Here is a 12079-nt window from a genome sequence, read left to right as displayed (position 1 = left end):
TGAAAGGAGATTTTTAGCATGCTTTTAAAACAACAACAAAAAATCTCTTTAAGACTCTTTTTCTACTAGTAATGGTAATTCCCAAGGATTTTACTATTTTATTCCTAAGTAACTTTGTTAAAACTCCTTAGAGACAAGGATTTGAAGACTTTATTTAGTAGCACATCCTTCTTTATTAACTGCACACAGCTCAAAAAAACCTCTTACAATGTTTTAGGTTTTTTGAGCAACTATATCAAAATGGTGCACTAAGTGGACTGTCTCAAAGAAGTTCGCCAGATTGCTTATCTTAAAAAAAAGAATATCAGAACCCCAGCTCTGTTTTTCAATTAGAATCTGTTCATATTATTTTTTTAATTATTCAACCAATTCTAAACTTTTGCCAAATCCAAGACTCGCCTTCAAACCTTGTTTACATGCATACCCCCAGTAGAAAACTGAGGGAAGTTTCAGATCACTCCCGAAGTGGAAGGGTTGGGCCCAGGCAAACAACCCTTAGCATGAGTCCAGCAGATCCTTTGCACAGCCCAGACCGAGCCTGCACGTGGCCGTGCCTTGGCCATCAGCCAGATTATTAACGGCACTTTCCATGAATGCAGCAAGGACCCCAACAGCCACAGTATGGACAGAAACAGCACATGCCAAAGAGCTCTGCAAGAGCTGTAAGCCTATACTCTGACACCAGCGTTAGAAAATCCAAAAGGCCAAAACTTCAAGGTTCCTAACTTCAGTAAATGCCCAAACAACAGCCACATTCAGGGCCAAACTCTGCCCTGAATTCAAACCTACTCAGCTTCACTGGTTTTTGAGAACATTGCCCAAGCGAAAACTTGTATGGAGGAACACCACCAGCATTCTCATTTCGTTAACAGGAAGGAACTTTGCTTCAGAGGTTACAAGGCCGAACATCTGATCAGTATGTTGTTATTATTATTACTCTCCCAGTCCTACAGAAACCACAAATAGGAAGTAGGCAATACGATACAAAGAAGGAACTGGAGAAAGGAAGACAAATGATTTTTAATGGATTCTGTTACCATAAGAAACACAAGGAATCCTACATAAGTTTTCCATGATGGTACCATAAATTAGTTTCCCTGAAGGATGTTTCATGGCAGCACTGACAATAGCATTACCAAGCAGGTACAGTACAAAAAGGGAAGGAGAACTAGCATCATCTATACAATGAAGCGCCCGTCAGTAACTAGATTTCTCCAGATCTACACACATTTGCTATATTTGTTCACTAGTAGAAATGGTTACAAAAAAAAAATCAAGGGTTGGATGTAACTTTGTAGGTCATATTGAAGTACACACTTAATGTTACCTTCAATTCGAAGAGGTATGAATGCAGTCATCAGCTGTAATGTTACCACTTTCATGTGTACTACAGAATTTCTCAGACCATGTTTGTACAGAACTACTGCTTTTTCCTGGCAGGTACTCATGCTGTTTTAAGAGCATCACGTGGTGTTTCAGAACTGGGTGTCACTGCCGCAAGAGGTTGCCCCTCTTCTCACTGCCTTACTGCATGAATACAAAAGACCCTTGTATGTCAACATTCTTCTACTTCAAGGTCACCTGCTCAGAGATGTCATCTTCAAGCAGAGTCCTACGTACAATGCACAATCAATCAGTTGCTGCCTTTCTTTAGCTTTCACAATCACATTAATACATTTTCCTGTCGCAGCTTTATAAGGAGCAAGGGAAAATAAGCATAAGAAAGGAAAGACCAGTGTCAAAAGGAAGAAGATAAATCTTTGGAAGACAGAGAGATGTTGGTATAAAAACAGCTACTGGGAACAGTCATGTGCACTCATCACACAACAAACTACTTGGCTGTATTTTGACACCAGCTGTCAAACTGTGACCATGCTGTTTAACAAATACTACTCTCATAGGTGTGCAAAGACACCAAATGACATTTGGAGTGATATGATACATTGCTCTGAAATGACAAACTGTGAAGAACTGAAAACTATGCTCAGATATTGAGAGGGAGAAAATAAGGGGGTACAAAACACCCTCATTCATTCTGTCTCCAGGTTTCTCCTCCATCAAGCCACTTCGCTGATATTCAGCCCATTTTTTGAGGTCTGCATCACATGCACTCCAATTCTTGTGCAATCATAAATTAGTGCCCCAAAAGAAGGTAAGGCAGTGCTAGATTCATAATGAAGAATTTAACGACTTAGCTAGTGCATTAAAGGAATTAATTCCACAGCCATCCCAAGGTTTTTGCATGAATAGATGGTTTGTAACTTCAACTCACTGCATCCTTTCAGAGATATATTGCATGGAAAAGAATGCCATTTGCTTCACTGCAGCCTTGCTTCCTCAGACTGAATCCTTCAGCTGTACTGATGGCACTTCTTCCTCCCATGCTTTCTCTTTCCATTCATTAACGTTTTTCTTATGCCAGCTCATCACCAGTCACACCTTTTACCCATCTACATATGGCTTGATTATTTAAATAAAAATAAATAACTAAGCTTGAAGGCCCAGAAACAAATAGGTCATCATTAAAGGGCACAGGCAATAGAGAGGTAGAGGTCACTTGAAAAGTAGGGCACCCAAATACAGTGGCACAAAGGCAGACAAGGACTTTTAACTTGGAATATAAATGTAACATACCACATGGAAAAATTAAGTTCAATATCCATATTAACCACCAAATTCTGAATAATTACCACCACTACTTTGATGACTCACCCATAAAAGTTACCTAAACATTACAATGTTCAGCTTGATACCATGCCTTCCTTACCCAAAACAGTACTTAGAAAACCTGGGTCATAATTGCGTGATGTAAATTGTAAAGCTGCATGATTCCAGTATCAATCATCATACCAAAGACAGGACTGCTTAGCCAAAGGTATCTTAAGGGGTATTGGTAAGTACATAGGTAGTAAGAGGGGGTAATGAAGAGTGAACCTCAAAACAAGAGATTTACACCGATACCAGAAGACAGACAGGTTTCTATGACTGGAGATGTGTGAAGGCTAATAGGGCTGGTCTGAATCTAAAAAGCAGATTTTGGAGAACTGTGCTTCTCTGAGATGGGGATCTGACACACAGCAGACAATTAAGTAAGGCCAAAGAAAACATGGTGGCTGGAGGTTCCATTTAAACAAATAGCAATTCAAAATTATTACTGGAACAGATCAAGAATTACTGTATCATTCTCTAGGTTATTTAATTATAGTCTCATATTATTCAGCTAAAGTACCCTAAAAAAGAGAATTAAGTTTGAAAGATCAGTAGCTCTTACTTCCAAGTTAGAATAATCTTAAGATATTCAGCCACTGAAATGTATCAGAAAAAAGGAAAATATCCTCACCTCTGGAAACAGAGCTTTACTACAGAAATAATGGAGAAGTAATCTTGCCCAACTAACGCTGCCAAAAGTGATGGAAGAATTTAAACTAAAAGTAATGGCAGAAATTGGGACAATCTTCTATCATATTCATAGTTCATTTGGCTAGCACAAATTAATGGGAAAAAAAATCAGGTAAGTAGGAATACAGAAATACAGACTAGTATATTAATGAATGGACACGAGGGTTGGGTGTTATTTTTTTTGGTTTTTTTTTAAACATAGTAGTAATTAAAAACAGCAGCCTGGCAATGAAACTAACAAAAGAAGCATTCCTAATACAATTGAGGTGTTGTGGATGATGTTTAAAAATAAATAAAACTGAACAAAAAATAGGAGGAATTTAAGCAAAAAAAGGAGGCCTAAAACATGAAATGAGGTGATATAGGGCTACAGAAACTCGGTGGAATAGTAAATTATACCAAAGGCATTTGTGTTCTTGAAAGAAACACAGACCTCCTAAACTATACTTGTATAAGGACAAGACAAAATGGATGAACAGAAGGGACGTTATGAATAAAGCACCACCTAAGTCAGAACTTTTCAGATAGAATAGTTTTACTTGGGCGTTTCTGAGTCCCTGCTATGAAATCAACTGGGTAAGATTTGGATATGAATGAAGATTGCTGTAAAAGAAGTCTTTATCACTAGAAAGGATATCAATAGGAATGGAATTTATTCTCAGATTTAGACTGAAGAACAAATGCTAATAATAGGAGGAGGAAGCCCTCATTCAAAATTATAGCTGACAGACTTTTTCCTAAGATGAATAAATGGCAAAAAGAATACAAGTATAGTTTCATCCACCAGGGAATATACTACAGGAGAACTAACAGGAAAACTTGGATATGACTTGGAGTTAATTCTATTTAAATTACTCAGAAAGATAAATGGAATATATTTGCAAGTAAGATTCACAATTCCAAAATAGAAAACTTTGATATGCTACTGAACCTAGGTGGTCCATTGAACTGGCTAGTCCAATAACCATAGTTTACTGAAATGCATTAAAAAAAAAAATAATTGTAAAAGTATCTGAAGTGTAAAGCAAGGCAATGAAAAAAATCTCTCAGAAACTCCATAACTAATAGAATGATTGCCTTAAACAGAGAGTCCATAGAACAGTATCTGTAGCTTACATACTAAGTCTCCAGAATTTAACTACGGTTAATTTTAGCAAGTTAGGATTCTATATAGCAATCAGCAGCTAGATCTGCACCAAACCTAAGTGATTTGCTGCTCTTGAGCTCTTGTGTTTAGCATATTTGGGCCTTGCTTTGTTAATCTGAAAGTACCTTTTGTCATAAAGTGCTAAGCTTTGAAGCTTGTCTCTGGTTTTGAAGCATAACTCATTTTCATAGAAATTAATCTGTTTCTCCACCTTTGGCATTGGACATAGCAGGTTCTCAGAAGGACCAGCTCAGACTAGTTTAAAAACAAGTGCACCTTGACTGGTTAGAATATAATTAGTATCTTAAGCATTCCCAAGGATTACATTCAAAGCTTTTGCATTACTCACAGCAATTAAGTTGCATCAAGTAAGTTTCATAGTTTTAGCTTTAACACTCAGTAAGTGATTTAAAAACACATGCATTTTACATTGTCCTGGCTTTCCATATGGACAGATTATTATAAAGCACAACACTTTAGTGCAAACAAAAGCTTTAAAAAAAAATCAGCATCAAATGTAACATTCAAATAATTTCTTTTTTCCAAGTGAACCGAGATACAGTAACTCAACATTCACATTTAATGAAGCCCCATTGCACCGTGACAAATGTGCAGCCTACAGTATCTTAAATGAATCATAATATGGCTTACATCTTTAATGCCTGATCACAGTGCCAGAGGAGTTCAAAGAGCCCTTACTAAAACCATCAGTAGAAACGCTGGTTGCACAAGCCGCTGAAGTACCTACTTTGTAGCCAGAAGTAATTACGTTGCTCTGCTAATCTCTGCTGCAGAAACTCAATCTAACAGACAGAGATCATATCTATCAGATAAGGGCTCCATGCAAGGCACCGAGGCTGCTGCTTTTCTTGAAAACACGCACAGCATTTTTGTGTGTGACGGTGCAACATACATGCATACCACCCTTTGGAATAAAAATTGTCAGTGTTGGGAATACATACTGATGATAAGGAATAACTCTACTTCCTTCCTTCCTCTGCTTGAGAGACTGCAAAGCTGCATCTCGAGACCACGCCACATCTATGAGCTCCCTGACTTTTACAAGCAGAGGAACCTCAGGTGTAAGAATCCATTATTATGAGGCTGAACACACAGTTGCCTCTGTGGATCGCAACTTTTATTCCCCACTCTTCTTAAAATAATGATGGAACAAGACAGGATCTTGAACCTTCAGCAGACCTACACAATACAGCTTACTTAAAAGGCTATGAGGTAAAGCTGTTGAGCTATAGCAAACGGGTAGGAAATATTTCAGGCAGATAGCATTCATGACTGATAACCATGGGACACAGATTTAAACCTGGAAGCATGCACGGAGCTCATGTTTCCAGAGTTGCACAGCACTAGATCAAAGTAAACAAGTGCAACCTGCAACTTCACATAAAATAAATGACACTGTACAGTCCAAACAAAGGCACAAGGTCTTACTGAAATGACTGCTATCTAGTTTCAAACCAGAGAGGAATGAAAGCACACGCCAAAAGGGAAAAAATAGGATAAAAATATAACACAGAGAATGATGTACATTACTTTTTTCTCATATCCTCAAACAGCCAAACTACTTGTTACAGCTTACCCAAATGACTCCAAGCCTGAGCTAGAAGGCTTACATTTTATTCAGGTGGTTACCATCTGGCACACTAAGCAGCCTCAAAACATAGAAGTTGCTGCCAGCAAAGTTAGGAAGAAAATTGTCAGTCTTTGTATGACCAAAAAAAAAAAAAAAAAAAAAATGCACATGCCAAGATAAATTATACAGAAACCTCAAATTGTAAGTGTGGAAAGTAATTTTGGAACATCAGGACAAAACAGTTGGAAGACTTTTACAGCTCCCTTTTTAAATTTTCATTATAGTCATACATTTTACCTTCTTGTGTTTGTGTATATTTTGGGTATTTTTTTGGGTATATATTTGGTATATTATTGCTTTTAACAAAAACAACAATTGTGCACATTAGCAAGGTGAAAAGTTCCCAGTTTCCCCCAGAAGCTCCTATTCACAAGGGTATTTGGTCCTCATTAATTCAAACCTCCAGTCACCCATAGAAAAAACAATTCAGAACACCTAGCATCTTAAGTGTCCAGATACAATAAAGAATAATTATACTACAGCATGAAATACTTAACATATATTCTGTGCTGTGTACACTAATGCTTCCATGTATGAAGTTCTTAAACCCAGTGCAGTTCATCTACTGGCTCCCATCAGTGTTAACAATACCAAAGGCATACTCCAGGAAAATTTGTGCATATGAAAACCAGCAAAAACGTTTTTCTGTCAATATCCTCATGCATGGAGTAAGCACTTTCATCACTGTTACCACCTGTATTAGCTAGACTCATGGGAGCATAAGGCAAACAGAGCCTGCTAGCTAAAATGAAGCTTCCACATCTTTCAACAACATGGCAATAAGGATTTTTTTTCTTACGGAGAATTAATTGTACCATACTCCTGCCTAATGGAGCATTGCTGCAATAATTGCAGGAGTGGATTTGACTATTTATTAGAAAAAAATACCTAATATTTACTACTAAATGCATCATTTAAACATATTGGTAGGAAAAACATCAGGTGAGAATATTGCAATACCCTTCCTTTTTCATGAGCACACTCCCCATCTACAGAGTAAGATTTTAATTCTTAAGACTCAATCTAATTCTTCAGAAACAAAATTCTGAACATTGCAATATTGCAAGAGATGTAATGCCACATTAAGAGCTGTAATGCATCAAACAATTCACCTATCTCACTGCCCATCCACCCTGCTCCAAAGTGCTACTGTTACATAATGATCCCATGCAATCCCCTGAGTTTTTATGTTAACATGTTAAGGAAAGAATATTCTCTATTTTAGTATGAGTCCTTTACAAGGATTAAAGGCATTTCACTGCCATTCCTCTGTCATCCAAACTGGACTGACATTACCATATGTAAGGTTCACATACTCCATACCTTCTAACAACATTATATAATGTCTAATACAGAAATTAAACCACATTCTCAGGAAACAGAAATCAACAGCTACATTCAAGCTAAAGGTACTTTCAAAGGCTAACCTTAAGGGACATAACAACCTATACTTCCAAACAGGAACATAGGGCAAAAAACTCATGCTATTACCAAACAGAAGACAGAAAAATCATATTATCTACTTTGGGTTTACCACCTTTTGGTTTCAATGTCTTCAAGGTCTTATGTCCTGTGTCAGTTTGTTACAGGTAACTTCAAAATGACAAGGGAAATGAGATGGTATTTGTAGAAACAGACAGGAGTGAAATTTGGTTTCGTATTTCTAAGAGAGTGCTTAGTGTTAACTTTCTTTGCACAAATTAAAATCCAAATAATAGAAAAACAATTCTCAAATGAATGCAGCAAAGCAATGTAGACAGTGTGCTTAATTTCTGGTTCCTGTTGCAGATTTACTTAAAACACATCTCTTAACTGTAAAAGCCTTCCTTCCCATGTTTCCATATAGGCCTCTGTGGATTGCTCAGAGTCCTCCCTCTGGGGCACAGTAATCCACTGGCGCTGCTCCCACTTTTCCCTCAAGAACCGAACTCCCTTCTGGAACAAAACACTCCAGAAGCCAAATAAGCAGCGAGGACGGAATCGATCCACCTGGCAGCACCTTTGCAGTTACCTGCAGGGCTCGGCAGCCTTTTCCCCAGCCCCCTCACTGCGGGGGAGGGAGCCAGCAGGGAAGGTTTATTAGGGCACGGCACGGGCGGAGCCTCCCGAGGGACCGCACCGGGCAGGGGCCGGCACCGCGGGGACCGCCCGGCGCCTGGGCAGCACGGGGCGGCCCCGCACCCGCCCGGGAGGGCGGGAGGAGCTCCGGGCTGCGGCCCGTCCGCCCCCCGCCCGAGCCCCGCGCCCAGGGCCGGCGGCGGGCGCGGCCCGGGCGGGGAGGTGTGGGTGTGAGCACAGCGGCGGGAAGGAGCGGGCAGCTCCGCGCGGGCACGGCGGGGGAGCGGGGCGGGGGCGTGTTCCTATCCCGGGCGCTAATTTGGGAAGCGGGATAACCCGCCCCGCACGGCACCTGCCGACAGCACTCACCCCATCCCGCGGAGAGGCGGCGGCCCCTTTAAGACCGCGGGAGACCCCTCCCTCCGGCCCTCCCGCCCTCCCCCGCCGCGCGCCGCCCGGGCCGCCAATCGGCGGCCGCGACGCAGCCGGGGCTGCGGGCAGCCAATCCGCGCGCCGCTTGGTGACCGCAGGGGAGGCGAGCGGTAAGATGGCGGCGCCGGCAGAGGCGGCGGCCGCGGCGGCTCTCTCGCAGCCCGAGGCGGCCGCGGGCTCGGCCGCCTCCGCCGTGGTGCTGCCGGAGCGGCTGCAGCGGCGGGAAGCGGAGCGGCAGCAGGGCGTGGAGCGGCAGCGGCAGAAGAAGGAGGCGCAGGTAGTGAAGGAGGAGCAGAGCGAGTTCTTCCTGGCCGCCCTGGCGCGGGAGCGGGAGGCCGTGGAGGCGCTGCTGGCGGCGGGGGCGCTGGAGGAGGCGGCCGCCCGCCTGCAGGCGCTGCAGAAGCTGCTGACGGACAGCGTGCGGTTCCTGGCGCCCTACGAGGTGCGGCAGGGCCAGGAGGCCGTGGCGCGGCTGCAGGGAGAGCTGGTGGCGCGGCGGGAGCAGCTGCAGCCCAAGAAGAAATTCGCCTTCCGCGCCCTCAAGAAAGAAGCGGCCCCGGGTAGCGCCCCGCGCCCCGCCGAGCCCGCCCCGCCCGACCTCGCCGCGCCCGACCCCGACCTCGCCGAGGGCGAATCGGGCGGGCCGCCGCTGTGCGGGTTCAGCGGCGCCCGGGACGAGGAGCTGGAGCTCGGCGCCGCGGAGCTGCTGCAGCGGGACGTGCTGCTGTCGGAGCTGCGCGGCTGCCGGGTGCGGCTCCGCGGCAACCCCAACGCGCTGCGGGTGCGCGACTGCAGCGGCTGCACCGTGCTCTGCGGGCCCGTGTCCACCTCCGTGCTGGTGGACGGCTGCAGCGATTGCCTGCTGGCGATGGCCTGCCAGCAGCTCCGCACCCACCGCACCCACGACTGCCGGGTCTACGTGCAGGTCACCAGCCGGGCCGTAATCGAGGCCTGCTCTGATGTCTCCTTCGCCCCCTACTCCTGGAGCTACCCTGGTATTGAGCGAGATTTCGAGTCGTCTGGGCTGGACAGAAACCGTAACAATTGGAACCTGGTGGATGACTTTGACTGGCTGGCGACTGACAGGCCTTCGCCCAACTGGAGCCTGATCCCCGAGCAGGAAAGAGTGACAAGCTGGGACTGACTGCGGAGGCAGCTCTGCTGTGCAAGAGACCCTCGTGTAAACGCACTGATCCACAAACTGTGGGACTTAATTCCCGATATGCCATTAAATGATTCCATTCTGTATTCAAATTTCGAATTATAATATATGCCTGGATTTCTTAGTTGAAGAATGCCAGTCAAATAGAGTTTACTGTTCTTGCACAAGTTGCTGCTATAATCTGTATGTATCACTGTGGGATTTACCAATTTTTGAAGTACTTCATTGTGAGTTATAACTTATTTATGTGGTACAAAGGCCACTGAGACACAAAAAACAATGAGCCTCTGTTACAGCTCTTGTACTGCTTTCACTCACTCCGGCAGACTGAATTCACTGCAAGTAGTGCAAACTGTACTGGAATGAAAAGATCAAATAGCAAATTTCCCATGTTTTTGTGGTTCTCATTTTCTTACGGCAGCACAGGGTATCTTGGGGGGAGTGCAGAGCACTACTGCTGTGAGGTAATGGGGTGAAAAAGGGTTCATTTAAAGGGAGAGTTTGTAACTGCACGGTGCAGCAGACCGAGATGCAACCTTAGGCTATTAGCCAGTTAGGCTATTAGCAATGATGAGCCAGTTTCTGTTGATTCGGGTTAAATCTGTAAGTTGGCTTTAGGCTTTTATTTCAAGTGAGAGAAATCTAAAGGAAAAAGGTTCTAATAAACATATAATGCTCTCCTAATGTATTGATTAGTTGAAATTAAGAAACCTATGGAGTCTGTATAAATACTAAAGCTTCACAATCTAGAAGTGCCATGTGAAAAGATGCTGCTTCTGTAAACAGCTCGGAGGCATCCAGCAAGTGCTGATGAAATCACAGAAGCTGGGTTAACTGTTCCTCTGCAAGCTGAAGCTTTAGGGAAGAGGTGTTCAAGGTTGTCCCACTAGTTTTCCAGACAACAGGCTTTGTGTGCTGTGATCCTAATTTGCAACACTCTGCTGCTGCATACATGCGGTGTTGGCAGAAAGAGTCAGTAAAACAGAAATACGAGGTGCTATATTCCAACTGCAAAATTGCATGTTACCTTGCATAAAGTGCAAAATAATTAAAGTCTCCTCACTCCTGCTAAATAATAATAAAGAAATAGCAGCACTATGGAATGCAGTGTCTTTACAGTGCCCTGTTAGTGGTGCTGAAGTGACCATTGTCTATATATAAAGTATACATAGCAGTTTTAGGTTTCTAAAACTCCTCCTTAACTTGTGACATTTTTCAAGAAATAATTGTTTATCTTGCCTTAGCATAAGGCTTTATTGTAAAACTTCAAATTGTTTATTCTGTGCAGCCATCATCCGTGTGCCTCTAACAGACACTAAATCCTAGCTGAAGCATCAAAAACTGCATTACTGCCAGGAGAAGTTCCTGAAACTTCACTTAGGTGCTTGTCTGGTTTTGAGCAGAAAATGTTTTTATATAAATTGTTTTCAGCATATTTAATTTGAAGGGGGAGGGCAAAAGGGATTTTTTTTTTAATATTCCTTACAATTTTCAGTTTTGTTTACTTCTGTTAATGTATATTTTTTGACTGAATTGGATTTTGCATTTCTAATATATTTGCCTTGAAAGTTTTTCCTTTACTAATGAGTCTTCTTTGCACTGGCAGCATCATAAAATGATTTAAAGAATACACCCCTCAGTTTTACTGTAATGTACATAACTTATATCCTTTGTTAGAGGGATGTGATCTGTTGAGGCTCTCAAGTATTTTAATTTTAACACATCCATCTTGGTACAGAACCTGATTTTCTAGTTAATTGTTCTCCAGATCAATCCTAGCATTTTCTAGCCTTGAGATTGCAAAATGTTCAGCCTGTAAGAACTACAGTAAGCCTTTGTTCTACTTGCCCAAAGCTCTAAACAGTTACACCTCCTTCCTGTGGGAATGGATCCCGGCAGATCCAGACAGGGAAAGAGACCCCAGGCTGTGGCAGGTACCAGGGGTGCACTGAAGCTTCCCAGCCTTCCTCACATGGAAGTGCCATGTCCTGTCCCGGCTCTTGGCCTGTGGCATGCAGAACTGCCTGAATAAACAGAGCAGGAGTCAAAACATGAAAGTTTAAACTTCAGTTTCTCTCTGAAATTGCTTCCCTGGGGATGTTTTCCACAAACCAGTTATTGGCATCCCAGCTCCTAATGTTTTCTTTCCTCCAAACACTTAGCTTTGGTCAAACCACAGTTAGCAGGTAGTACTCTTCAGGAACATGGTGCCAGACAATTACCCTAAAGA

The 12079-nt window shown here is 42.9% G+C and overlaps 2 protein-coding genes across 3 annotated transcripts in view; one reads left to right on the top strand and one right to left on the bottom strand.

The window, feature by feature from the left end:
* Positions 1 to 12079, bottom strand: part of BICRAL (BICRA like chromatin remodeling complex associated protein) — a 72967-nt gene that overhangs the window by 40024 nt on the left and 20864 nt on the right. Inside the window, exon 1 of one of the 2 annotated variants that reach the window (XM_021547600.3) lies at positions 8625 to 8675. The exons of the other annotated variant lie outside the window; for it this stretch is intronic. The gene's annotated coding sequence lies outside the window, so the exon portion shown is untranslated. Of the gene's footprint in view, positions 1 to 8624; positions 8676 to 12079 lie in introns of those variants that run through there. 2 annotated transcript variants of the gene reach the window in all.
* Positions 8803 to 11420, top strand: TBCC (tubulin folding cofactor C). The gene has a single exon (XM_021547523.3). It carries the CDS (start codon positions 8803 to 8805, stop codon positions 9829 to 9831), a length of 1029 nt encoding a protein of 342 aa, XP_021403198.2. The 3' UTR covers positions 9832 to 11420.

The sequence above is a fragment of the Lonchura striata genome, chromosome 3 (genome assembly GCF_046129695.1).
Source record: "Lonchura striata isolate bLonStr1 chromosome 3, bLonStr1.mat, whole genome shotgun sequence".
Classification (NCBI taxonomy): domain Eukaryota; kingdom Metazoa; phylum Chordata; class Aves; order Passeriformes; family Estrildidae; genus Lonchura; species Lonchura striata.
This window is presented reverse-complemented; position numbering and strand designations above follow the sequence as displayed.